This window comes from Cupressus sempervirens, chromosome 10, assembly GCF_028749045.1.
Source record: "Cupressus sempervirens isolate cs-2001-9-10 chromosome 10, ASM2874904v1, whole genome shotgun sequence".
Lineage (NCBI taxonomy): Eukaryota > Viridiplantae > Streptophyta > Pinopsida > Cupressales > Cupressaceae > Cupressus > Cupressus sempervirens.
In genome coordinates, this window is record NC_143127.1 from 944,421,549 (window position 1) to 944,449,437 (window position 27,889).

At 35.4% G+C, this 27,889-nt stretch overlaps 1 protein-coding gene across 1 annotated transcript; it reads right to left on the reverse strand.

Moving 5' to 3' along the window:
* Positions 1-1,777: 1,777 nt before the first annotated feature.
* Positions 1,778-27,889, reverse strand: LOC149537085 (Regulator of Vps4 activity in the MVB pathway protein). Its single transcript, XM_089807059.1, has 6 exons — positions 27,656-27,889; positions 24,154-24,286; positions 23,844-23,947; positions 20,542-20,713; positions 3,270-3,410; positions 1,778-3,149 (listed from the first exon to the last, which is right to left on the reverse strand). Exons 1-6 carry the CDS (start codon positions 27,706-27,708, stop codon positions 2,001-2,003), a joined length of 1,752 nt encoding a protein of 583 aa, XP_089663185.1. The 5' UTR covers positions 27,709-27,889; the 3' UTR covers positions 1,778-2,000.

Sequence of the window (27,889 nt, forward strand, 5' to 3'; positions counted from 1 at the left end):
GAAATAAATTAATGATTAGATGTGGTGGGTTCATGTTTATTTCAACTTGTTGCATGGTGTATTCCAATTTCTCAATTGTTAGATAAAGTGCTTTTGATTTCAATGGAGAATGTAATTTGGTATTTGATGAATTTTCATGGCTCATACTTTATGCATCTTGTTGATTGTAAGTCGCAATATAAATTTAGCATAAGCCCCTTTTATATGCATGCTTAACTTCGATCATTAAATCTGCATTGTTCATTATGATGGCATACTTGATATGAAAAAAAATTCATAACCCTCCAAAGATTGGGAAATGGCTATGCATGGGCCAAAATTCATCTGATTAGACAATTTGTTTGTATTTGTTAAATAAATTCAAAATTACAAAAACATTGTACTAATATTTCTAAATTAATGAATAAATATAAATAAAGAGTCTAATGAGGTGCATTTCAGCCCTTGCATAGACGATGCCAAAAGATTGCATTGTAACTAAAACTTGGCAAAGCAAAGCCTAGTTATTTAGAATTTGTCCATCAATTCCCTTAGGAGTAGATTTCGATGCTTCTGCCCCTTTTCCCTTTTAATTTTAGATCATTTCGATTGGGTTGTTCAAGAAAGAAGCATCATGAGATTGAGATATTCAATGAAGAAGTTCCAGCCAGCATTGTGGAAGAGGTGATGAATGATTACAGCATATGTCCCTTTGTGTTACCAACATAGTACAATGATCATTGACCTTATCCACCCGTCATGACCTAATAGAAAAGGACCTTGGAGTCACCTGTATGATGTTTCACAATCTTAGCATACACTGTCTTTTGCTCAAGGGAGGATAAGATACCTCGGTATTTTATTTTATGTTGGTGTGGTTACAAAATATCCATCAACACTTTGTCGACTAAAACTCAAAAACAGGATAGAGCGTCTCATTTAGGACTACTAGACAAATCATGACTAAACATTGCTGACAACCAATAACAAAATAAATAGTAGTCAGATCATCTATATTCACATAAATTGACAAGCTAAAAAGCAAAGAAACAAAATGCATGAAGATGGGCAGAAAGTTTGTTCAAGAGTGCCTGCCTTTTTCTTTTCAAAGTGACTAAAAAAGGGCTCATGAACACAAAGAGATCATGTGTCCAATATCCATGCTTTCATTGCATCCAGCCATTTCCAGAGAATGATTCGTAATATTGACATTAGAAAAACTGACCTCAATAAATCCAACTTTTTGCTACCATGTCTTGTTATATCAGAATACCACTTTAAGTCTAAAAGATCTATCTGAGTACTCTGCTAAATATTTTGTGCTGAGAAAAAGGCATTCATAATTTCTATCAGGACCAAAACAGTGAATTATACCCAAGCCTTCAAATCTTTTTTGTAATCAAGGAGGCCTTCAGAAGGAGTTTAATAGTTGGTAAAAGTAATCATATATGAGATTTTTACAATGGAAAATAAAGAAAATGTATAAAGAGATTCAAAACTAGAATAAGGATTAAAAAGAACATGGCATGCACAATACGAGTTAGAGATGTGTCCCAGATAACATTCGATTCCATAATAACCCTATATATGCCCATGCACACCAAAATCAAATAACCATATTTGTTTAATACAAGTATTACATAAAATTCCTATCAATCCCAAAATAAACCTCACAAATATCTAGACACTTTCAAAATTCAGTCTCAAACAGCCATAAGTATGATTAGTCAGTGTAAAATATATCTACAAATACAATGAAAATCAGCACGATATAAAATTATAAATATAGATAATCCTGTTACTCACTGGAATAAATCTTCCAAAATTTAATATATATAATTGATTTTACAAAGTTACATTGTGAAAACATATAATCTACAAATATACTTTTCCGCACACAGTTCTCTGAGGAAGAGGACAAAGTAATACAGAGACCAGTAAGTAATTTCAAACACATGTATAAACTCGTGACTAGCATATGATGCACTATGATCTTAGTTTAATCCACAACATATCTCAACCTAATAGTGAAATGAATCTTGATGGTCCTTGTGAGTTGTTGATATTGTATCACTTGTAGATTTGTCTAAGTTATGTGGTTCGGTCCGCTCAGAAAAAGAGTTTTGAGAATCAAATATACTTGGGTACGAATAGTAATAGTCATCCTCCATAGAATTCCATCTTTGAGGCTGGTGAGTTGAATGATAGTCAAGTGCAGTTTCATTAAGTGAAGAGGGAATCTGACTGGGGGAGTCATAAAGTGGCTTGCCTGATGGTTTTGGGTTGAGGCCCATATTTTGTTCAGGATGACTTGGAGCTGGAGTGTTATCAGCCTGAATAGTGTTTCTGTTATTGTAAATTGGATTAAATTCATCCAACTCACCTTCTCCTCTCTTTCCAGAACTTTCCAAATTCAGATCAAATATATCAGTTTGCCTTTGTCCAGTTTCTGAAATCTGCTCAGATTGAGTGTCTAGTGGTAGCTTCAAGTCACTAGTTGTATGCTTGCCAGAATAAACAGTCTCCTTGCTGTCATCTGCTAGAATATGATCATTATCATCCCTTCTGAAACTTTCAGAACCTGATCTTGCACTCAACTCAGAAATTTTTACCTTTGCGAGATCAGCTGCTGCGCGAGCAGCTGCTGCTGCAAGATCGGCAGATTCTGCAGCTGCTTGTGCAGCTGCCAAAACATCTTGCAAGTCCATGTTGCCTTCACTTGTTGCTCTTGAATCTGGCTCTCTACTCATCACCAATTTCTCTGAAAATGTAGTGGGGGGAGATGAAGAGATAAATGGCACAAACTGCTTCTGCTTGAATGAGCCCTCAGACATGTTGGGAGATGTAGGTGATCCAACTGGAGATTCTATATTCACAACTGGAACATCTGAACCAAGGGGTGATAAGTGCACAACAGAGTCATTCCTACCCCCGTTATCATTTGATTCAATTGGCGTAGGAGAGGATTCCTTGGAAGGCAATGTTCCTCCAGATAGTTCTGCTTCTGTACCCTTCACAACTGCTTGGACAGGAATTTCTGGAAGTTCTAATTCATCAGAAGCTGTCTCTGAGTTGGAACCCTTGCTTGTATGTTGAACTGATAACTGAGATTGATCTTTTTCATCTGAAAGTGGTATATTTGACCCACTAAGAAAATGAGTGGGTCCATCCTATTAAAACAAATCATTGGGTTCAGAAATCTAAAAGTATGATGCTATACATAAATCAGAATGATACTAATAATGCATCATTTAAAATTCTCTCTGCGATGTTTTATAATCAAATCTTACCAGCAAATCTTCATGCAACTTGAAAAATTCAGCTTCCGTGTTAGATGAGTCCCACTCTACTTCATGTTCTTCAGCTATTTCCTTCATTAGCTTCAATTTCACTTCAGCATGAGGAGCACGTACTGAAAGCTTTTCAATAATCTGCAAAGTAATATACAGCACATAACCATGTAATATTTTTATCTGCAGTTACACTAGTCACAGAAGGATCCTAGATTTTATTTCATTAACGCAAAAAATTCAAAGCTAGATATGTACCCAGTCAAAAGATTGATGAGATATTTAAATGAGTTGGAATCCACTTCCCTAAGGATGACTATGACAAAAGGTAGGCCCATCTTTCAAAGAGCTAAGTAATAGATAATCCCAATGCTTTCAAGTGAGATGCATCCAATTACACCATTTACAAGATTAAAGATGTTAAGCAATGAAAGCAATGGCATAAAAAGTGTCACAGTCTCAGAGCCCTCAGTACAAAGCATATTCACATATTTTACTCGACAGAATCTAAGTGTCATACTAAAACTCTAGGAAGCCCCTTCCTCTTGTTCACAGCTTCCGCAATAAATTTCTCCTAACAAATTTTTATTGCTTTTGCAATTTAGTTTCAATCTGTCATCTTATCAATTCGCAAGATTTATTTTAAATCTAATGCTTTCTTATTGTATCTGCATGTACTCACGAGTCCCACTGGCCTATTTTACTCACTCAAAATAATTTATATGTTCTTTATTTCAAAAATTCTGAAATGATTTCTCAAAACAACCTCAATGCAAAGTGAAGCATATAAAGCACAAGTTGTTTATGGCTGACTAGCAACATCCATATCCATAAATTCACCTATTCAAACACCCCCATTATCTTAAGGATCTAAAAAAGATCTGCAAACTTTTGCAGGCATTGTGTTTGCTAGACTGAAATATTCTAAACCAGATTGCTCAAAAGATTTTGTATTTTTGTGTTTGATTTAATTCATTACAGACTCAATTTATGAACATGGTCTTTCAGTTTCTATACAAACAATAACACATACTGAAATTGAAATGAAATCACAAGGAACTGTTTCTCAACATGCACAGCTTTAAATTAAGAAGTAATACTGGAAATAGCTGACCTTAGGCAAAGTCTGAGTTATGTCAAGATTTTTACAACTTGCAGCTGAAAATCTGAGACTGGAATGAACTTGCCCTTGACACACACAATTTCTGTGACTAAGCAATCTGTTTCTTGCATCTAATGAGCAAATTGGGCTTCTGATTTGGAAAAGGCTGTCTAGTTGTTTGAACAAACTCTATTATCTTTGGCGTACTGTATCAGTTTTCATCTCCCTCCTTTCCACGGAGAAGATATGTATTTGCAGCTTGTGAAATGGTGGCCAGAATAGATGCGAAGTTGCAAACAGAGCAGGAGACATGGGATTGCATCCAAGTTCAATCCTCAAGGGTTCCATTTTTTTTTATGTTCCCCCGAATTTCCGGTACGGGGACGGCAGGGGACGGCAGGAAGGGTTTCCGAGACGGCAAATTTTTTTGCCGATTTTGGGGACAAGGGGGGACAGCTATATATATAGGGAAATTTTAAAATATACATTGAAATTTGCAAATATACATGTCATTCATATGAGCATGTCATTTAAACATTATAGAACCATAACATACAACATTTGAATGCCATCTATGAAATAATATCTGATTTTAGTAGCCAATTGTCAAAATGCATATCAATATTAGTGAACACTGAACAATGAACATTAACAATTGTCAATATCATAATGTCATAATGATAAACATGATAAATCTGAAAATCAAAATCAAAATATGCCCAAAGCTATAGGCCCAAAGGGTAGAGGGCTGCCATAAAGTAATAAGTATCAATGTATCATAATCATGTTCATGTTCAACATAAAAAACAAAACAAAGAAAAATGAAGCAGCCTGCTGCTCCTATTCTACCTCTACTGCCTTTTAGGGCATTTGGAGGGGTGGGGCCAACTTGGCCGACCAAGTTGGAGGCTTTAAAATATTTTTTTATGTTAAACTTTTTTAATTTTATGCAAACAGAAAAAGGGGACAGCCAGCCGTACCCCTTTCCGTACCGGGTACGGCTGGCCGTCCCCCTTTTTTCCCTTTGGCATCCCCAAGTTTCCGAGACGTCCCTTGCATTTTTTCACTTTTTGGGGACGGCTGGGTAACGTCCCATACCCGTCCCCCCGTCCCCAAAACGCTGAATTTTAGGCCGGGTACGCGTCCCTAGGGAACATAGATTTTTTTGAAAAAGCAAGCAAATCATATTCTTGCAGAGAAATAAACAAAATAAGTTGATAGATAGAATGAATCCTTTGCAACCTAGCTAGACTTTTATAAATGCAACTTCCTCCAAAAAGCATTCGATTAACTTCATAAATCTTTGGCCTCTGAACTTAGGTTATTATTCACTATATATTAGGAAATCGCCTCCATGGCCTAGAGATGAAATGTTATCACTTAAGTTTCATCACTTAAGTTGTGGCCCCATCAAAAAATAATGAATAATTAAAAAGCTTGCAAATTAAATTTAGATTTTTGGCCTCATTTTTAATTATTCAACCATTTAATTAATTTTCTGGCCTCAAGGAATGAAAGAGGTTAGATATTTTCTTTCTGCTAGCCATCACCTGGAAAGGGACATTATAGTTCTTCCTCCCAAGATTTCTGGTTCTCAAGCAATCGTAAGTTGGGATTCTATAAAATTTCGTCTCCTTCCCTAGTTGCATCCTCAAATGGAAAATCTTTCCATTTTATCAAGTACTCCCAAACCACCTTGCTCCTCAACTTCCTCTCTCTCCAATTGCAATAACTTCAAGTACTAATACCAATTCCCCTTTTTCATCCAAAGTTAGCAATTCTGGAGATGCAACCGTATACTGACCCAATGCCTTCTTTTCGAAAGAAACATGGAAATACATAATGAATCCTACTTCCCTCGAGGAGTTCCAACTGATATGCAACCTCACAAATCTTCCTAAACTTTGTAAGGTCCATAAAATGCGGCTTCAACTTTTCCACACCTCTACTATTCAATAATTACTGCATATATGGTTGTAGGTGCAAGAAAACCAAGTTCCCAACTTGAAATGTTCTCCCAACTCTATGTCTATATGTAACTCTGTATACAATTTCTGTTGATTTTATGCATGTTGAATGTTTTCTTTCAGTGCCTTGTGAATATCATGGTAATTCTGAATTATCTCCTTTGCATGAGGAAGTTAACTATTGTCAAATGTCAAGTCTACAAATGATAAACCATCATATACATACATGGTTACCGGGAGACCCGTCTCCCCCCTAAAAGTCGTGTCTCGGAGACTTTTCGCATCTCCGGAGACCTCAAAAAAGGTTGGAGACTTCATGACGAAGTCTCCTGAATTCTCCCCGTCTCCTAAACCAAAAAGTGAAGTCTCCCCGAAGTCTCCTGATAAAATATAAATGTAAAATATAATATTAAATAATTTTATATATTTTAGCCCTCATTTTAATGTTTTTAATGCAAAAATTAAGAACGCTGACAATTTAAATGATTAAATCATTTAAAATATTTTATTTAATAAATTAATTACTTTAGAAACATTAGAAACACTTTTAAAAATTTATTTTTATTCGACAATTTAAATGATTAAATCATTTAAAATATTTTTGGAGAGTGATGATTTTTTGGAGAGCATGATAGCTGAAGACCTTGAGATGGATGATCACAACCTTGTGGAGTAGATGATAGTACCATCGACATACTAATACTAGATATATTTCTGTTTTTTTTTTATTGTACAAAGTGTTCATTTTTGTTTGCATATCGGCAATTCAGCATCAAACTATACTTTTTTGAATTTAAAATTTGAATGTGTAATGATAATCTCAGCGATTATCAATCTAATATGATGGTGATCATATGCAATATTCGAAAAACAAATATGTCTATGAGATACAATATTGTGATCATGTGAATTTTGAAATCTTTGACTCTATGAGTCTATTTTAATTTTTAATGTAGCATTACTATTATTATTTACTTTAGTCTTATAGTATTACTATTTTGAAATTTTGTATTTACTTTTAGTATTAGACTCTTTAAACTATTAAAAAAAAATTTTAAAAATTTGCCGTCTCCAAGTACCCCTATCTCCTATTTGAAAAATTTCCATACCGGTACCAGTACTAGTACTAGAGACCTCGAAGTCTACCCGTCTCCCGGTGACCTTGTATACATACAAGGGCCCTAAATGAAGGCATGTCAATTGACATATATAAGGTGATATTGTAACAATACTCACCTAAGAAGCCATCTAATCCAAGCACACTACTGTGCTGAAACATAATTTCTAAGAAAGCCCTCAAACCACTTATTTACAATTTTTGTCTATCCATCCATTTGAGGGCGGTGTTGTTAAGTTTTCACACCATCGCCCCATTGCAAATGGGGAACCCCCTTTTTTTGCTTTAGCGGGAGTAGTGGTTTTAGGTGCTTTTAGTTGGAAAGATTTTCAAGTCTCCGAGTCCGAGAGTGAGTTTGAGCAATTTTGGCCTACTAGAAAGTCAAGTCCCTCAGGGATATGCACAAAAACGGGGCTAAGCTAGTCAGGGGAGTCGAGTTGAAACCAAGGGATTTGTGATGAATGTATTAGCATGAATGCTGAAGGTATTCATATGGGGGAGATTGTCAGCATGTTTAAGGAGATGATTGAGTACTTATGTGTTGCATTTATGACTTGGTTTGTCATTGATTCCAACATATATGTATTATGGTTATGACACTCAGAGTTGTAGAGGCAATTTTGGTCAACGAGGTCAGAGGCTGTGGAACTTAGTTCTGCAGGCTTAGAATCATGTTTGTGGATATGTCTTGATGTTGTATCTGTGTTCGCAGAAAGATATTTGAAGGACTATGTGAGTTATGGAAGGTTATATGAAGATTGGTCACAGGGCAGTGCGAACAAAACTGTTTACTGGCAAATCTACTGTATCCAATAAGCAAGATGGAATCCAGTTGAATGAGGTCAGATTACAGTTGAAGACATGTTCCTGTTGATGTGTTCGAGGTAGCAGAATCTACTTTTCACTTGGTGAAGGCCACTAAAGGATAACATGTCATTTATTCACTGTCATCCGACTTTGTGATTATATTATTTTGAGAAGTTGTAATTATAATGTAACATGTAACGTAATATCTTAATGAGGCCCTATATTACTCATTGTACACTGGGGAAGCCTCAAGGCCGACTCAATTTATTGTTAGGACAAGGTATGAAGGAAAGATGTTTTGCTCGGTTGTAAGTGTGTAAGCATATTATTATTTGATGTATTGATATATGGATGATGAGATCCGAGCAACAAAATGATGTTGAGGATGTGTTGAGAACTTCAAAGGAGCTGTATTGGCAAAGAAGTTGATGTATCATTCAGTTCACCCTTGGATGTATTATCCTAATTTTGTGAAGACAGTTCTGAAGCAGTTTGGCCAATGAGTTTAGTTGACTTCCTATCAACTCCTAACAGGGTGCGAATCTTCTAGTAGGGATTCAAAGTTTCATAACAAGGACTACATGTACTGATTGTATGTAATTGGCTCCTAATAGAGTCTTGCCCTTTCACAAGGAATTTTTATATCAGTACATCATCTTGTGGGCATCATTCCAACCAGAGTTTTCCCTCTGATCAAGGGTTTCCCTAGTTAAAAAATCTTGTGTTACTGTGCATGATTCTTATCTTGTTGTTGCATATATTGGTTTTAAGTTTTGGATTTGATAAAGTTAAATTAAGTTGTTTAAGCACACAACTGATTCGCACCCCCTCCCCACCACCACCACCACCCCAATTGTGTTGGTGGACTTTACTCTCTAACATTATGAGTTAGCACCATTTGAAAATCCTTGTTCCAACTTCAATTTGACCTTAGAAAGTCAGGAAAGATTGTGATTGTGAAAGGTAAAACTATTGCAGGCATGTTGAATCCTTGAATTTGATTGTCTAGAATTTTTTAACAACTCTCAAAATCTAGAATCTTTATTATAACTCCTATGAAGCTGAAGCCTATCTCAAACATCCTAACAATATTTATATAAAGTATAACTTAAAGTATGAGTTACATTTATACTTAATTATATTTTTTAAAATCCTCCTGTCCTCTGAGATAAAAACCAAAAAATGATGAAGTATCGAAAGCATGTTGCAAAGAGAAAAATTCCTCTAGGCATGGCAGATTCCGCCTGCCACAGAAGAAAATTCCTCCAACCCTCCTAAATTCAAAAACGGCTAAAGGGTAAACTATTTTGTTTGCCCTACCGTTGCCCACAAAATGCATGTTGGCCATCGGCAACAGCAGGGCAAACAAAATAGTTTACCCTTTAGCCGTTTCCCCTAAATTCTGCCCTTAAACTTGGATTTCAAAAGCAATCTTGAGAACTAGGCAAACCATTTAAGTTTAAGGGACTGCAATTTGAGGTTCGAGAGGCTAAATGAATGGACAATTTGGAATTTTTGTGAAAAGAAAGAGGAAAAATCGTCTAAGGCTGGTGGATTCCTCCATGCCTTGAGGAAAATTCCTCACATCACCAAGAATTCTGCCCAAGCCTAGATTGCATAACATGAACACTATAATGCAAACTTGCATCGTAATGAGAAAGCAGAGGTTGATGGAGGGGTTTGTGTGAATTTTTTTGAGTTAAAATTGCTGAAGCTTGATGGAGGAGGGATTCCTCCAAAGGCTGGAGGATTCTGCCATGGCTTGGGGAATCCAAAATTCCTTTCCTGATCAAGATTTCCACCCTACCATCTTGAGAAAGGAAAATGCAAGATTACAACCATGGAAACAAATACAAGTCTATTGGAGGACAATCTGATCCGAAAGATCAAAAACTAAGAAGAATTGGACTGAGTTTAAGATTACAACCATGGAAACAAATAAAAGTCTAATGGAGGACAATCTGATCCGAAAGATGAAAAACTAAGAAGAATTGGACTGAGTTTTAGTGAGAGGGAGATTAAGGTTGGATGAAGATCTATATTCCTCTTGATATGCTGATTCTTGCCTAGACTTAGAGTGGCTAAACACAAACACAAACCCCCAAACTTGCATTGTAAACTGAAAACAAAGGGGGATGTAGGTGATTAAATTGTGTATTGAGAATGGGATAAATCAGATGTACGAGGAAAAATCCTCTAGGAGTGGCGGATTCTGTCATGCCTTGAGCAAAATTTCTCTCTAGACCCAAGAATCCACCCCTACCTAGAATAGATAAGAGGCAGTTTTGAGACAGAGATTTGAGCAAAGTGTTGTTCCCCCACAATCTGATCCAAACAGTGGAAGAGTATGAATGAATGAACTAAGTTTGGAGGAACGGAGACTGAGGAGACATGAGGAATCAAATCGTATTACCATGCTGATTCCAATCTCATATTTGGGGCTTGAAATATGATCCATTGTCTCTTAAAATCCAAGATAATTGGAGTGAATGACTTGAGGTGATTGAACAAGTTTGGAAGACGATATGTGTGTTGGAGGAAATTAGAGTAGAGAGAGGAGAAATCTTCTGAGAGAGGCAGATTCCACCACCCAAAAGCAATCCCCTTTCCTCTCAAACTCATATTCTTTGCCTTTTATATGGAAAAGGAAGTTGATTTGGAGGCGAAGTTCAAACATAAGGGTGAGTGAAGCAAAACAAGGAGCTAAGTATAGGCTGTAAAAATTTGAGGAAAATGGAAGGTGATGAGAAAAAATCCTCTGAGAGTGTTGGATTCCACCACCCTAAAGGAATCATGATTCCTTTTATTAGTGAAATTTCTGCCCTTTGTGTATCCCAAATAGCGAACAAGAGGTTTGAATGTGCAAGGAGAAAGGCAATGAATATCTAGAGGTTAGGATCATTTTAATACAAAGTAATTACTTGAAGGATTTTGGACTCTGCCATCCCCCAAGAAAAATCATCCCTAGGCTCAATTTCCACCTCTACATGAGCACTTGCCTATACATCAAAGAACGATTTTTAACTAGGACTAAATATTTAAAGAAAACCAATATCTACCCCTTGTTTGAGTCTGTCTACAAGGCTAAGAATCAATTAAACAAAATGGTTTTTTTTCATTGGCCAATATGATCGAGTAGTAGACACCCAAAATCATTCCTTCACACTTATATTAATTTATTTAATCTCCTATACCACTATAGCTATTTATTAATTAATTAATTATATTTGCTATGTTCTACTACCTATTTAATTTATTACATTCACTTCCTAATGTATTTGATCTTATTTAAATACTTTCTCTAATGTATTAAATTCAATTTAATACATGTTTTTCCATAAAATCCCCTTTTAAATTTCATTTATTTATTCCCTCCACGTACTTAAATTTTACTATACCGGATTAAATTAAATCTTATTTAATTTAGTCCTAATCTAGACCTAGATCCTACCCTACACTCATCACTTTTTAGCTAATAAACTATTCACTAATTAACTAAGGTTAATTAGGCTAATTTCCTAATATTTGCAACCTAATTATTCGCTCACACATGTATGAGCAAATTTCCAAAAATTGACATTTCGATTCATTACCTTATTTCCCCCAAACAAGGAGCTCTTACACACTTCTTACACCTCTTACACTTTCTAAAAGTGTTAAATGGTTTTTTCCCTCTTACACATCTCTTACACACTTTTACATGTGTACTTAGTACACATTGACCCATCACATCCCAAGTTGCTCACACGTGTGAGCAAAGTTGGACATTGCATGACTTATGTGTCTCCTTTGTCGCACCTATGTGGATGCCACATGCCACCTCCTCAAGGCCTCCTAAAAACCTATAAATAGAATCCTTGTCTCAAGAAATTCATCTCGCTTATTTGCATTAGAGTTATTATACTAGATTAATGTTAGAGCATTTTAGCACTTCTAGAGATTTTATTTACTAACATTTTGTTTAGTAGATTTGCATTCAATACTAGTTTCATGTTTATCTAATTTGGTAGTTGCATGCATTTAGTACTAGTTTTGTTGCATTAGATCTCATATCTCATTTGCATCGAATGCTTGAAGTAGAGAGTACTTGTTTCATAACTACTTCTTGAGTTATTCAATCCTCATCTAGATTTGCATTTAGTTGCATTTATTCAATCAATCATTTGTGTGATATCTACTTGTGTTGGAAGAGCAGACCCACAACCCTCCATTAGAACAAGTCAACAAGGCTTGGGTGCCCTCGTCCAAGCTCAACTAAGGTTGTGATGAAGGCTTTTGTGGTTTATTTCAAGTTTTGATAACATGCATGTGTAGTTAAATTTGATATGTATATCTAATGTTTGCATGTTTGAGCTTCATCCCTACAGGTACATTTTCATCACATACACAATTCAGCCCTCATCAATAGACGTGCCCCTTCATAACAACTAATGCCTATATAAGGAGGGAAAGGGGAGTTTATTTCAACACCTTTTCAAAAGCAAATCAGGTCTACTAATGAGCAGCGATCTCCTCATAAGTGAATTCTCCTCTTGATGGCCACAATTTCCTTTCATTCAAGACCTCAAATCTTCTATCACGGTGAGATCTCTTGTAGAGGTGGCAATTTCAGATGCTCAAAGCAGATTTTTTCTCCAAAAATCAGTGATGAAGATAGTTAAGTGAATGAAATCTGGGCATGTTGCTCATTAAAAAACTTACTTATTTTCCACTTTTTAGCATAATTTCATCTCGAAATTTGCTTGAGGAAGAAAGGTTAGATCCTAAGATTAAAAAAACTCTTTTTGCCTCTTTGGTTTGATATCGATTATGGTGAAAGCTTTCAGATTTTCTTTATTTTGTTATACTTATCAATTTTTTGGAGCTTAATAAAATTTCTCTCTTGTTTTGCAAGGTCAATTTTGACAGAAAAGCTTGGACAGCAAAAAAATGGAGATGATGGCGAGGCCTTGTTTAGGATTTCAAGGAGGATGCTTGGGGACTCCAAATAAGAAGAAAGATTCATGTTATTAGAGTACAAATTCAAATCAAGATCAAGATGGGATTCAAGAAATCTAAGCCTTCCAATAGGGAAAGTTTATCATCAGCTTGAATTTCCTCTTGAATTCTAAGTATGCTTTAAAAGGATCCATGCCACAAGAAGATTTCGTCACTTTAAGAAGATCAAAGTCAAGGCATCAATGGGGAATCAAAGTTTGCAAAACAAGTTCAAGTCATAGCAATGAGAAAATTTCTAGGAAAGAAGATGAGGAAGACTTGAAAAGATGAAGCAACTATGGAATATGCCACCATAATCGAAGGCTTGTTAATGTTGAGTATCAAGAGATATTTTCTCATCGCTAAAGGATTGATCAAGTTTACAAGATAAAGATGCTGAGGTGGCACTTAGTTGTCTTCTACCAAACAGGAAATTCCAATTACATATGTTTCACTCATATTATGTCAACTATACAATTTTGTCATTGGTTCTCAAGAGTATTGTAATTTTCTTATTGGCCCACAGGGTGGTGCCTTCATGTAATTGGTTGATTATGGAAACCCTAATTAGGGTTTGTAGGGATTTCTCTTGGCCCTTCATTGTAATTGAACACCTATAGAGGTCGAGGCCTTCTTATTTGTAAGAGTTAGATCAAGAGACTAGGAGACTAGGGAGAAATTAGCTAGCTAGTAGTAAAAGTAGAGTAGCAGGAGACTTTGATGAAATTGTTGCCTTAATGCTATCGAAGTAATTGATGATTCATTGTTGGTCTTCATGGTGGATTACTTAATGTTGCTTTGAAGTGGTAACTGATGATTACAATTTTGATATAGAATACATCAAAGGAGAGAATATTGTTGTTGACGCTCTTTCTCAGAAACCTACCCTCTGCTTTCTCACTAAGATTTCAGCTCATTGGGAATCTCAATCATTGGTCAAGCATTCTAAAAATGCATTTTCTTGTGATCTTATTGATGGACAAGCAAATAGTGGATGATGTAATTTATTATAAAAATATAATTCGTCTTGTACAAGGATCTAATTGAAGGACAAGGTTGAGGTGGTCTTGCATGATACTCCTCTAACAAGACATTCAAGTTTCTTCAAAACATATCGTCAGGTGTGAGAGGTTCTCTTGAACAGAACTTAAGGACAATGTTTTGTAGTATATTAAAGAATATTTGACTTATCAATCAAACACGTCAAAACATACCTTTCTTGCATGCCTTATTCAGCTGTTGTCCATACTTGAACAAAAAGTGGGAAGGAATATCCATGGATTTCATTACAGGCCTTCCATAGGTTTAGGGGAAAGGCTGCATATATTGTCTGAACTTTGCTAGTGTGTGCATGATAGCTAGCATCTCCTTGTCATAAATGGAGTACAATCTCTCTGAATCTCTAGGATTCCTACTCTTGAATGCAATAGGATGTCTATCCTGCAACAAAACTACACCAATCCTTTAACTCGATGCATCACACTCAACAAAAAAATGGTTGTGTGAAGTCAAGTAGTGTCAATACTAGCATGTGCCCATGACTTCCTTGAGTTTATTGAATGTAACTTGTGCCTTAGTAGACCAACAGAATGCCCCTTTTTTAGTAAGATCGCTCAAGGGTGATGCCAATTGTGAAAAACCTTGCACAAATTCCCTATAACAACACAAACCCAAGAATCCTCTCAACACAATTATGTTTTTTGGAGGTGGCCAATCTAAAATATTCCTTGTATTTTTTCTTGGTGTACCTTAACACCATCAACTCGAATCACATGTCATAGATGAAGGATTTCAGACATTTTGAACTCACATTTGAAAGCCTTCGCAAATAGTGATTGTACCTCCATGATACTCAAAACCGCATTGAAATGTTGCAAATGATCATTCCAATACTTGTGTATGAAAATGTCATCAATGACCCAAACATATTTTCGAGATTATTCACGAGATGTGTGGTTCATGCAAGATTGAAATGTTGCAAGTGCATTTGTGAATCCAAACAGCATAACAAGGAACTCAAAGTGTCCATTGTGACAACGAAAAGCAGACTTTTGTATGCCTTCTTCCCAAACGCCAATTTGATGATAGCCTGAATAATGATCAATTTGGGGAAAATACACGACCCTGTGTAGCTCATGTAGAAGTTCATTGATTCTTTATGGTCTTCTTGTTCAACCCTATAGTCTATTCACATGCATAACATTCAATCCTTCTTCTTGACCAATACAATTGAAGAAGTGAAAGGGTTAGGATGGATGTGACCCATTTTTAATATTTTCTTGATTGTTCTCTCCATCTCCTTGAAATAGTGTGGGCATCTATAGGGCTTAGTGATAACTGATTTTGCGCCCTCCTCAAGCTCAATGACATGCTCAAACCCAAGACTAAGTAGACAACTAGGAGGTACATCTCCAAACACTGTACTATGTTTATCCAAACACAACTTGGGTATCAATATGATCTTGTGATTCACTGCTACGGGAAGACTTGTTGGATACAAAACATTGAGCTGCCCACTCCACATCATCATGCCTAAATAGGGCATCCATTCTCCTTGCGAACCACTCATGACCGCCATCTATAATAGCCTTAAGCACAATTTTCTTACCATCAACTATGAATTTCATATGCATCTGCCTGAAGTCCTATAAATTTTATTCTAGTGACTATATATATATATCAACTATGAAATTAATATTGTCCCCAATATAATATAACAACGATCAAGTATAAGCATACCTTTTAATTTCCTTATTTCTTGGTTCACCTGAAAGCATGACCTCATATTCATGCCCAAATCACCTTATAATAGAGGGTCATGGGCTTTGCCTGATGACTTGGGCCCTTCAACTGTTAGTTGTTCCCTTTTCTTATTTCACATCTTAGATTAATATCCATATTTATCTATGTTCCCCCGAGTTTCCAATACGAGGATGGCAAGGAAAGGCGGGACGGGTTTCTAGGACGACAAATTTTTTTGTCGATTTTGGGGATGGGGGGGGGACGGCAAACAGGGACGGCTATATATATATATATAGGAAAATTTTAATATATACATTGAAATTTGCAAATATACATGTCATTCATATGAGCATGTCATTTAAACATTATAGAACCATATCATACAACATTTGAATGCCATCTAGGAAATAATATCTAATTTTAGTAGCCAATTGTCAAAGTGCATATCAATATCAGTGAACACTGAACAATGAACATGAACAATTGTCAATTGTCAATATCATAATGTCATAATGATAAACATGATAAATCTGAAAATCAAAATCAAAATATGCCCAAAGCTATAGGCCCAAAGGGTAGAGGCTGCCATAAAGTAATAAGTATCAATGTATCATAATCAGGTTCATGTTCAACATAAAATACAAAACATAGAAAAATGAAGCAGTCTACTGCTCCTATTCTGCCTCTACTACCTTTTAGGACATTTGGAGGGGTGGGGCCAACCTGGCCGACCAAGTTGGAGGCTTTAAAATATTTTTTTATGTTAAACATTTTTAATTTTATGCAAACAAAAAAGGGGGATAGCCAGCCATACCTGGTACGGAAAGGGGATGTCTCCTTTCTGTACCGTAACGTCCCCTTTCCGTACCGGGTACAGCTGGCTGTCCCCCTTTTTTCCCTCTGGCGTCCCCAAGTTTCTGAGATGTCCCCTGCATTTTTTCACTTTTTGGGGACGGCTGGGGGACGTCCCTGTCCCCGAAACACCAAGTTTTAGGCCGGGTACGCATCCTTGGGGAACATAGATATTTATCAATATGTATTAAGGGTTACATTGTAATATATAATATGATCGACAGTCCGAACAATATCCACATGGTCTTGTGTTCAACGACTGTGTGACCGGAGTATGGGATCTATTTCCTTCCACAAGGAAACTTCCACTATCTCTCAATTTTCTCGTAGGTGACAATAGCACTCTCTACCAACTTCATAATTGAGCCCACAGGTGACGATTTTTATTGCAGGTAACATAAGTTTCATTCATATATATATATTTATATATATGTATATGTATGTTGTCTTTTTTTCTAATGTTTGGCACTTCCCCTGATATAATAGCTCAAATGTGGACTCAGTTAGCTAGGCTACACTAGCATAGCTAGTTGTGGACATTGGTTCACATGGGAGGGCCCCTGCAAATATTAGGTCAATACATATTGAAATGGCACTCTCCGTGAGATTACCTTATGATTGCCTTCCTTAAACATCTATCCTACTTAGCTGGTGATTAACGACTATGCAATTATTTTGTTCCTCCTTATATATTTAAGGGTCGCCTCAATCTTTTTCCTGTGCTATTATTTGCTCCTCATATATTTAATTTGAAATTGTAATTGCGATCAAGATTGAGGGTGAGATGGGATAGGCGTCGGCATGTAAGAAGAAACAAAAAGACGAGCTCATTTGAAAGCACGATGAGAGGAAGAGTGAGGAGAGACTAAGGCTTCTACCCACTTGCGGTTGTGCATTTCCATACAAAATTGTTTCACATAAAGAAAACCCCACCTGACGATAAAAATCCATATTGATTCAATCACCACAGTGCTCATCCTAGCGATAAATATTTATGTCCCCACATTGATCTCTTTATCGATCTGTCCATATTACTCAACACTGTTGCTGTAGTTTGTCGTATCGATTTCTGTAGGTGTAAACATCATTTCAGATCAACACAAGTTAATCGCGTCAAAACTCTTGTCAATTCTGCTACTGTAGATGTGGAGAGACATATAGCCCAATAAACACAAAACACAAGACACGTTGTAAAAGAATATGTACGTTTAACAATTAGATTTGTCTGGAGGAAGGCGCTACATATTTTCATATTATGACTCGATGCTAATCACTGTTCGAAGAGACAGGTCATTAGATACCATTCCATTAACATGAATACAGATCCCAACACCCGACAACCATAAATCTAGAGAAAATTAATCTAATATGGAAATAGAAGACTTGCGATTATTAATTCTGTTTGCAAGCAGTCTTTATACTATGCCCAAACATGAATACTCATCGTATGTTGCAAACTTCTAAAACACATTATCCCATGTTGTACTCTTTCCATCATTATCACAGTAGCGATTCTAACTGTTTCCCAGTAAACATCCTACTCTGATACCATGCTAAGTTTCTCAGATAAGCACTGCCATTGTATTTGGTATGTGTTTTCCAAATAGCATCGACCTCTTATTTAAATTGAGAATAAGCCATGAAGAGACATGTTCCATTCACGGGACATGTCTATTTGTTAATTAGATAATTAATATAATAAATTTAATCATTGTTATATATATAATATTAATTTCTCTCACATAACAATAAACTTATATATATTAATCATATCTCATATATAATTATATATAGGTTTACCCAACAGAAGCTACCAAACATCAACAGAAACACCTCCCCCCCCACCCCTCTCTTTATACATATAGATAGATAGATTGTCTACTGTTTTACAATGCTTCTTCTAGCAACATCTAAAGTGCTGCAAGTGTTTATTCTTAGACGATGATTTTAGTATGAACAACTGAACGGATAGGCCTACTTACTGCCATAGCCTTAGTGTTCTGTTCACTTGTATGTTTTTAGTGTGCATTTGTAGTATAAATATCTTAAATACTTCTACAAAACAACATTTTTGAGCTATTTTATTTACTTCAAGCTTTAATTATTTTATTAACTACACATATACATGGACAAATAGATTTTAGTTTTTAGTTATGAACTATTTTATTTTTCTACACTATTTCTTTCTATTAAAAGAACTATTTATTATTTTATAATTTTAGTTAAAAGCTATATAATTATGTCATCTATTGTTTTTAAATATATGTTGGCTGTACATTTTTTTATGCACAGTCATGACATGGGACTCCTTGCTGCCAGTGTAGAATTCCTCTTGGCATAAACACTCAAGCTCAATGAAATAGTTTGACATTGCAGAGCTACAGGCTGCATGGCGTATTGAGAACCTGAATAGTCATATTATGTCCAGTTGTGCCTGGATATGCTCAACAAACATGCTGAGTTATTGGTCAAGTAGGAGGAGTTAAGCTGATAGTCAATTTGGGTCCCAGGCTTTAGGAAAATTCGACAGCTGAGAAGATTATGAATCAAGAGACTCAAAACGCTGAGTGACAGAAGGTAAGCCCGTAAAATTCTATGTCCAGGGGATATACAAATTGATACTAATGGTACCTGACAGAGCTCCCAAAAGATGTAAAATGTATAATTGCCATTACAGATAAATCTTGATTTTTGTATAGAAAACCTGGAAAATATCTCTTTATGTAATGGAAATATGTAGTTACAGAAACAATTCAAGAAATAAAAGCAGTGTAAATTAAAGAAAAACACTTAAAATAGATACCTGCAAGTACTACTAGAGACAAATATTGTGACATTATATTTATTGTCAGAATAAAGAGCACTGTCTATTACCAAAACATTGATTTAAGCAATAGATATTATAATAGCTGCAGTTGTACCAAAAAAAGGCAAATAACAAATATTAAGGAAAACTTTCAATCAGTTGGTTAAATAAGCTCACTGATGGTTCCACTTTCCCCACTTGCAATGGGTTTATTCTGGTTTTTTGAGACATGGATCTGCATTGTCTGTCTCATTCTATGCAACATCCTAATAGGCTTTGTTAAATGTGCTAGAAGAGGCCTCTAAGACACTGACCTTCAAAATAATAGGAATGAAACTGAGGAACAGAAGCAGGTGTAATGGCCGTGGTGATTATTAGGACTGGTACTTGGAGTTTGGGGGATGGGAAATGAAAAATACTCAAAGCAGCATGGTTGGTGGCTTATATGTCAAACTAAGCAAAGACATATAAACTCAGATTGTTGTCAGAAAGGACCAACTATTGGATTAAAGACATTTCTTTCGTAACCCAATGATTTATTTAGGTTTAATGACATTTCATTCCTTGGTCTGGCATGGGGCAAGGGATAGAATATGCAACATATTCAGTCACCAGTGATCTCTACAAATAAGCAGATAAGCTGGAGAATCAAGAAGCAGCTAAAAGCTCAGATAAGGAGGGGAAAACATTTAGGAAAAACACCTGCACTTTGTACCCTGCATACCTTTTAATCTCCTTGAGCATAATTGATACAATTCTAATTACCATCAAATTTAAATCGATTGAGGTTCATCATAGAATGGATTTTCAGGAAATTATAGAAGAATACTAATAAGTATACATGTTGCAGCAATGCATGTAAAGATTCAGCACAACTTAAATAATATTTGAAATTTACTGACCTGGCGATTAACACCACAATCAGGCTTGAGTTCAGATGCAGCCATGACAAATTCCCTACCATACTTGGCAGCAAACATTTGTTGGACTTGTTGTAATTCTGGCAAATCTGAACATCGAGGAGCAGCAAAACACAAACTAGATATAGATTCTCGCAAGTCTAATGGGCATTCTCTGAAAGCACACAAATATCATTAGTAAAATAAGGTATTCTTGAACCATACAAAAGTAGAACAAGATACATTTGATTAAAAAAACAAAATTGAATGATTAATTTTTAATGCTTCTGGTTTACAATTGTGTCAAGTTTTTGAATCAATGTTTCAGATCACACACTGTGATCCATCAGCACGATAACACAGTAAGATCAGAGAGTGTGATCCAAAACGTCGATTCAAAAACTTAAGACACAATTGTAAACCAGAAGCAATAAAAATAAATCAAATGGATTGTGGAAAACTGATGTTCTTAATAATTGAATGATTTAGTATCAAGGGTGTGTACTTCAATCCTTCTTGATAGATACACCATCAGTGGTCATACCACAAAGGATCTCACCTAGTGAAATGCCTAAAAGCTGGTGGAACATGAAATGGAGCTTACTAAATCAGGTCCAAGCCTTAAGGAATTCTGTCTTAGCATGGAGATCCCACTGTATGATTGTCTAATAAGATGTGTATGAAATAACCAGAACAAGAGGATAAAGGACCTATTAGAAGAAACTGAAAGAAAAGATTTAGCTCCAACCTAGTAACATTGATTTTACATTTTGTAAGCCATAAAAATAATTGAGCAGACGAAAAGAAAAGTTAAATGGACTTATTGAAACTTAACCAAATCTTAAATAAGCCCCATTTGTAAAGCAACTAGAGAGGTCAATTTACATTGTCTTTTAATAACTTAAAAAAATTACATTTTTTATTTGACAGTGTTCGAAGACTCTTTAAAGGAATAATACAACATGAGAGGCATAATATTATAATCTATGCTATTTCTATCAGGATTCAACTGTATAGTTTTGTGTCAGACTTAACTCATCTTTTGTGAGAATCACTGGCCCATGTAAGATTCATTGCATCTAGATGATATCCTTGGAGTGAAGCATCAAAGATTTTCAGGCCAACCATCCCAGTGCTACTCAATTTACATTGTCTTTAATTATATGACTAAAAAAATTACATTTTTTATTTGACTGTGTTTGAAGACTCTTTAAAGGAACAATAAAATAGGACATGCATAATATGATAATCTATGATATTTCTATCAGGATTCAACTGTATAATTTTGAGTCAGACTCATTGACCCATGTTTCACGACTAGTTCACATGAACCTGTCTCTTATGAGAATCAATGGCCCACTTAACATTCATTGCATCTAGATGATGATCCTTGGATTGAAGCATCAGAGCTTTTCAGGTCAACCATCCCAGTGCTACTTTGACTCAAGTGTGCTTAAACATTTTTATGGGAGTAACTTTACCAAGCTCAGCATGAGAAGAGCCAGCAGAATATGGGAATTGAAAATGGAAACAAGAAAAGCTTTGTCCCACAGGATGGCTCTTGAAAATGATGACTAAAAATTGGAGCAACAACCTTGTCCTTTGATAAAGACAAAATGAATAGGATGGAAGCTCGTGAATTCTGAAATCGACACGAGGACGAGGAAAGGATATGTGATTATTGGTTTCTAACTAGCATGCAATGAAAGCAAAGGTGAAAGGGTGGAAAGGGAAACACATTAAAGGAACATTTGAATGGCAAGATGGCAGATCTTGAAAGCTCAAAAATGAGGTAGAATGTCTTCATTTCAAGTCATCAAATAAGAGATTTTGACTTTTAGAGGATGCTTAAGGAATATCACTACAAGAGAAAATCCAGCAAGTGTAAAGACTCAATAAAAGAACAAACTAGCTAGAGACAAAAGGTACAATTGAATAGTTACAACAGAAGAAAACTCAATGGTGCCAAACAAGGAATCAAAAGCATGTGAATGAACAAAGCAAATTGATGATAACTCCCATCTATGCTGCAAAAGATCCTAGAACCTTAGCTTGCATTTAAAAAGAAGTTGAATGCTATTCTATGGTTAGCCGGGCCCAAAATTTCTCAATATGCCTGGTTCTACCAGAGATATTGCTACAAGGCATAAATTCAGTCCTTTTTTAAGCTAATACTAGGTATGCAGCATATCATCTTTCAATTGATCTCTTGAAGCTAATTTTAATTAATATCCATAGTACATTACTTAACCTGATTTAATGAGTGAGAATAGCCACCATAATTATAACTGGTAGCTGTACAATATCTGAATATTCCCATTTATTGTATCTTTATCAATTGGTACTTCCATGGTAACTGCACTTTCAGATTCAACAACTTTACATACAATAAAGGCAGATTTTAGATCCTGTTGAGACATCCTGATCTATATGATATTTCTCAGCAAACACATTATAACAACCTTATCTGAGCAACAGAAAAGTAGAACATGCCAAAATCATACATCACATACCCCAGATCCTGTCTTCCATTGATAAGAGTGTTTTTGAAATCTCTTCATCAAACAAGAACTCCCTGCTTAGTCCTTCTAACATAGCATTTATAAATAGATTCCAGTAAGTTTTACAGTAATTGGGAACTTGAGACAATTGCTTCATTACTCTTCTTCCATGCAACACGAGTGTGCTTATCAATGGCAGTTCTGGACTACCATATGCTTTACTGCATTTTATCACATAACATTCCTTTAATATAATTTTGCATCAGAAATGCCTTAAGCACACGCAAGTTACAGCAGAAGTGAGGTGAAATCTACCTTAGTTACCTTTACCATGTTCTGCCAATGATTCGATAAGTAGAAGTGATAGAACTATAGATTAGATCAAAATCACTCTAAGGTTTCTACATTGTCATAAAGTAACTTATATAATTAAATTGTCTCTATATGATACTAGTTAAGTAACCCCTTAATTTTCAAATATACTTTTAAGAAGCTTTATCTGTTGAAAGATGAGAATTGGGACATTATACCAGCCATCACCGAAAATAAAGGCATAATCTTTAGATTGGTTAAAACCAGAGCATTTACATTGTCACCACAATCTGATACAACAGAACTGGTTGCATTTAGATCTTTTTGCATGCAGGAGATCTTAAGAATTGGAAAGCACTCCAACTCTCAATGTGGTGAATTGCTTGCACTAAGAGTCAACCAAAACATAAATTTGTCATGAACAGATTAACACACATTACAGATGTGATCATCCACACATCTGGTATGCAGAATTTAGTAAGAATGACTGACCTCTGGGTTTCAATAATAGGGAGGCGAACAACCACAAGTTCACAGAAGAGTTCAATAATTTCATAGGCAGCCATGATGTTCTGCTCCCGTATTATATGCTCCACCTAAGAGGATCAAAAAAGGATCATATTAGCGCACGGAAGAAAAAATATTCCATCCAATAAACAATAACTCCAATGTTCATTGAAATTAGATCTTACTCCTTCTTTTCCAATTAAGTCTCAAATATTTTTGCATAGGCAATTATTGGCAATTCCCGGCAAGAGAAGAACATCAATGAATATCAACTGATTTGAACTTTTGCACATACCCGGATTCGAGCAGTTGCTTCTTGCCCAGTCTGAAGAAGCTGTGCAATCTCTCTCCGCATTTGCCTTAACTGGACCTCCTTCTTATTTCTTAGCAATTTTATACGTGGAATAGTCAACTTCAGAGCGGTCTTGCTGTTCACCAAAGGAATCACTAATTATAATCACATCCAATGGCCAAAATACTAAGTTGTCAGAAGCTGCATCAGCTCCCCATTATTTCAGGTTTTTGAAACAATAAATAAAGAAAACATTTCCTAATCTCCTTTCATCCTATAAAATGACTAATATTAGAAAATTTCAGTCTAGTAATATGCCCTTGATATAGCACATTCTACAAGAAAACATCAGAAGAAACTGGATCGATATGAGATGCACTACTACATTGCAAGCATCTAACATTTTTACTTGCTACAACTGTAATATGCAACCCATGGTTACCAGGAGACCCGTCTCCCCCCTAAAAGTGGCGTCTCGGAGACCGAGACGCGTCTCGGAGACTTTTCGCGTCTCCGGAGACCTCAAAAAAGGTTGGAGACTTCATGACGAAGTCTCCTGAAGTCTCCCCGTCTCCTAATCCAAAAAGTGAAGTCTCCCCGAAGTCTCCTGATAAAATATAAATGTAAAATATAATATTAAATAATTTTATATATTTTAGCCCTCATTTAAATGTTTTTAATGCAAAAATCTAAGGTACTATATGAATTGCGTAACAACTGCTTGGTGATGTACGTCACCTACAGGAACACGATACAAGTCTAAGACAACATATTGGAAGCTGTACAGGATTGCAGTAAAGATCCCAAATCACATAAATTTATGCGGCTGAGGAATTAGAGTGCAAAAACTGTTGTTAGTGCATTAGAAGATAGTATTACGTATGTTACAGAAATCTGATATGCAAATGCTTGATAATAGTATTATTCCTCATGAAAACCAAGCATCTATTTGCTGATAAAGACTCAGCGATAACAGTGATAGACTAGAGGTTTTATGTATGTTAACATGAATGTATTTGGTCCCATATTTCTGTTTTTTCAAGAGGATATCATGTTTCAGTTTGATGTATAAGTCATATTTGTTATTCGTACCTGTTTATCTGCTGTTGGCAATATCCTAGTACCAATATAGGAATCTTTGTTAGTTGAATCTGTGTAACTGGAATAAAAACACTATTACAAAATGATTTACTCCCTTTTAAACTAAGCAATCCTAACTCTTAGTTAGAAAATAGAAATCCTAAGTGTCTCTCTATGCATGCATCAATGTTGAATAATTCAATAATTTTCACAAATTTTTTGCAGCAATGCCAATTTGTTAGGTTTTAAAATATATTTCAGTAATGTACTTCTGTATCTAACCGCTTATTATTATTATAATCTTTGACAGTTTGACTCTATGAATCTATTTTAATTTTTAATGTGACAACACTAGTATTATTAATTTATTATTTACTTTAGTCTTTTAGTCTTACGGTATTACTATTTTGAAATTTTGTATTTACTTTTAGTATTAGACTCTTTAAGTTTAAGCTATTAAAAAATTATTTAAAAAAATAAAAAATAAAAAAAATTGCCGTCTCCAAGTACCCCCGTCTCCTATTTGAAAAATTGCCGTACCGGTACCAGTACCAGTACCGGAGACCCCAAAGTCTCCCCGTCTCCCGGTGACCTTGATGCAACCATTTCTTGAGCATAAGCAGTACATAGAAACCAACAACCAGATTAAAATTGTGTCCCTCCACTCATAATGTGAACTATAAAATTGAGCATATACATTACCAAGAAACCAATAACAATATCTAAATTTCAATGCACCATGAATTTTTTATGAATAAAAAAAAACTATGTACAAGTATATTGGATCAAATCTCTGTATTTCGAAGAAACCAATAAGAAGATCCAAATTTTCATGCGCCATTAATCATTTTATCTTATGAATAACAAAAATTATTGACAAGTATATTGGATCAAATCTCTGTAGTTCTTAGAGTGTCTTGATAGCAGTCATTGCAGACAAATAAACATATTGAAATATGATATTTTCTGCTACTTGTTTGATGATACATTGAAAAAGAATTTGCAAGAACTCATGCTAACAACCTTTAAAAGGCATAATCTGCAAAATTTCTCGTTCAATAAACAATAGATTGATAGTTAAGATTATAAATGTCATGCTGATGAAAAATTATTCAAATTCTTTCTTGTGTGAAATCATAATAACAGTAAGTTAAACAGACAACAAAAGTGTTGTTGAGCATACAATTAGTAACATACACAGTATCACTGACATGGCTGCACCATAGTGAGCTAACTTTTATCTAAAAGCTACCAAAAAGGACAACCATGTGCAGTGTTCAATATTCTGCATTGTCACAGAGCATGAGATATTGTTATCAGTCTATCAGGTATTGCCTAGGCTCCAAAGTGGCTTTTCATCATTTTGTCCATGTCTAGGATGTGGAATTCTGATTGTCATCAGATTGTATTGTTAATTCAACGATGGGTTAGGATAAACAAGTAATTCTGAAAATAGACACCAGTAACTCGAATTCTGTTGGGCTATGGATAGAGCACTTATTCGCTAGAATGAACCAGCTCATAAACCAATGATTGTCATATGCACAGATAAACTGAGTAGCTTATGTAAAGGTATAGAGAATATGAGTATTTTCAGTAGATGTTGGATATAGACCCCAAAGTGGCTTCTCAATGCCTAGGATGTAAATTCTGGTTGAAACCAGATTGTACTGTTAGTTTAAAGATAATAGAAATGATTAGTTAGGGTAAACTAGTAATTCTGAAAATAGACACTAGAAGGTTTCCATTGGGCTGTGGTCTGGTGACAATATAAACAGTTAATTGCTAGGATGACCCAGATTCAATATTCAATGGGTGTCATAAGAATCAATCAACTGAGTAGCTTAAGGGTTAAAAATCTTGCTTGTTAGATCAGAGACTCTACATCTACAGATTAAATAGTTTTATTACCATTATGAGAACCAATGTAGATGCTTTCCTCTCTCCTAGTGGAAATATACTAGAATCTGTCTGTAAGGACTACAGTATATTGTATAGTCTTGTCCTACCTCAGGGGTATCTGGAATCCACCCTTGAGGATTATATATAATATACGGATTATTATATTCTATAAATTCCTGAGCATGTTAAGCATTTGGACAACACATATAAACTCCATCTTAAGCGTTTTTTAGGCCCTTTTTTCTCCCAATGAAAACTTAGTCAGCTATGAAATTACAGAAGGACAGCAAAAACCAAATCAAGTGTGAGTTTGCGAGGATAGTTTGGAAAAATCGGCACTGATATTAAGACTATAAAAACGTCTTCGTGACCACCAACGGAATTGTTATCAAAAGAGGAATTAAAACTAAACGATAGAGACCTACTAAGCACATCAGCCTTATTCGCACTGGAACCAGTTTAGGGACATCCAGATTTTTAAAAAAGCAAACAATTGTGATTGAGATAGGTTGATGTGATTCACCATCTTGTTCCTTTGAAGCCTCCTCTGTTGAAGAATGAATCCATCATTGACATCTTGGTTCAATTTCCTTTCTCTGTTTTCTGAATCTGCTAGATCGTACCAAGACGAGTTTTGTTTTCTGCCTGCAACTTTCCAAAGACTGGATAATCTAATTATATGGCCTAAAATCATATAATTTAAGATCCCCGCCTGGACTAATTTGGGAGACTCAATTCCAAATATCAACGAGAGGGT

Bases quoted from the DNA above. Each gene is read 5' to 3' on its own strand.
- LOC149537085 (XM_089807059.1), bottom strand. From the start codon at position 27,708: ATGTCAATGATGGATTCATTCTTCAACAGAGGAGGCTTCAAAGGAACA. The intron at 24,287-27,655 runs GTGAATCACATC...TTTGGTGAACAG, and splicing joins GGCTTCAAAGGAACAAGATG to CAAGACCGCTCTGAAGTTGA. The intron at 20,714-23,843 runs GTCAGTCATTCT...GTGTGCTTTCAG, and splicing joins CCTATTATTGAAACCCAGAG to AGAATGCCCATTAGACTTGC.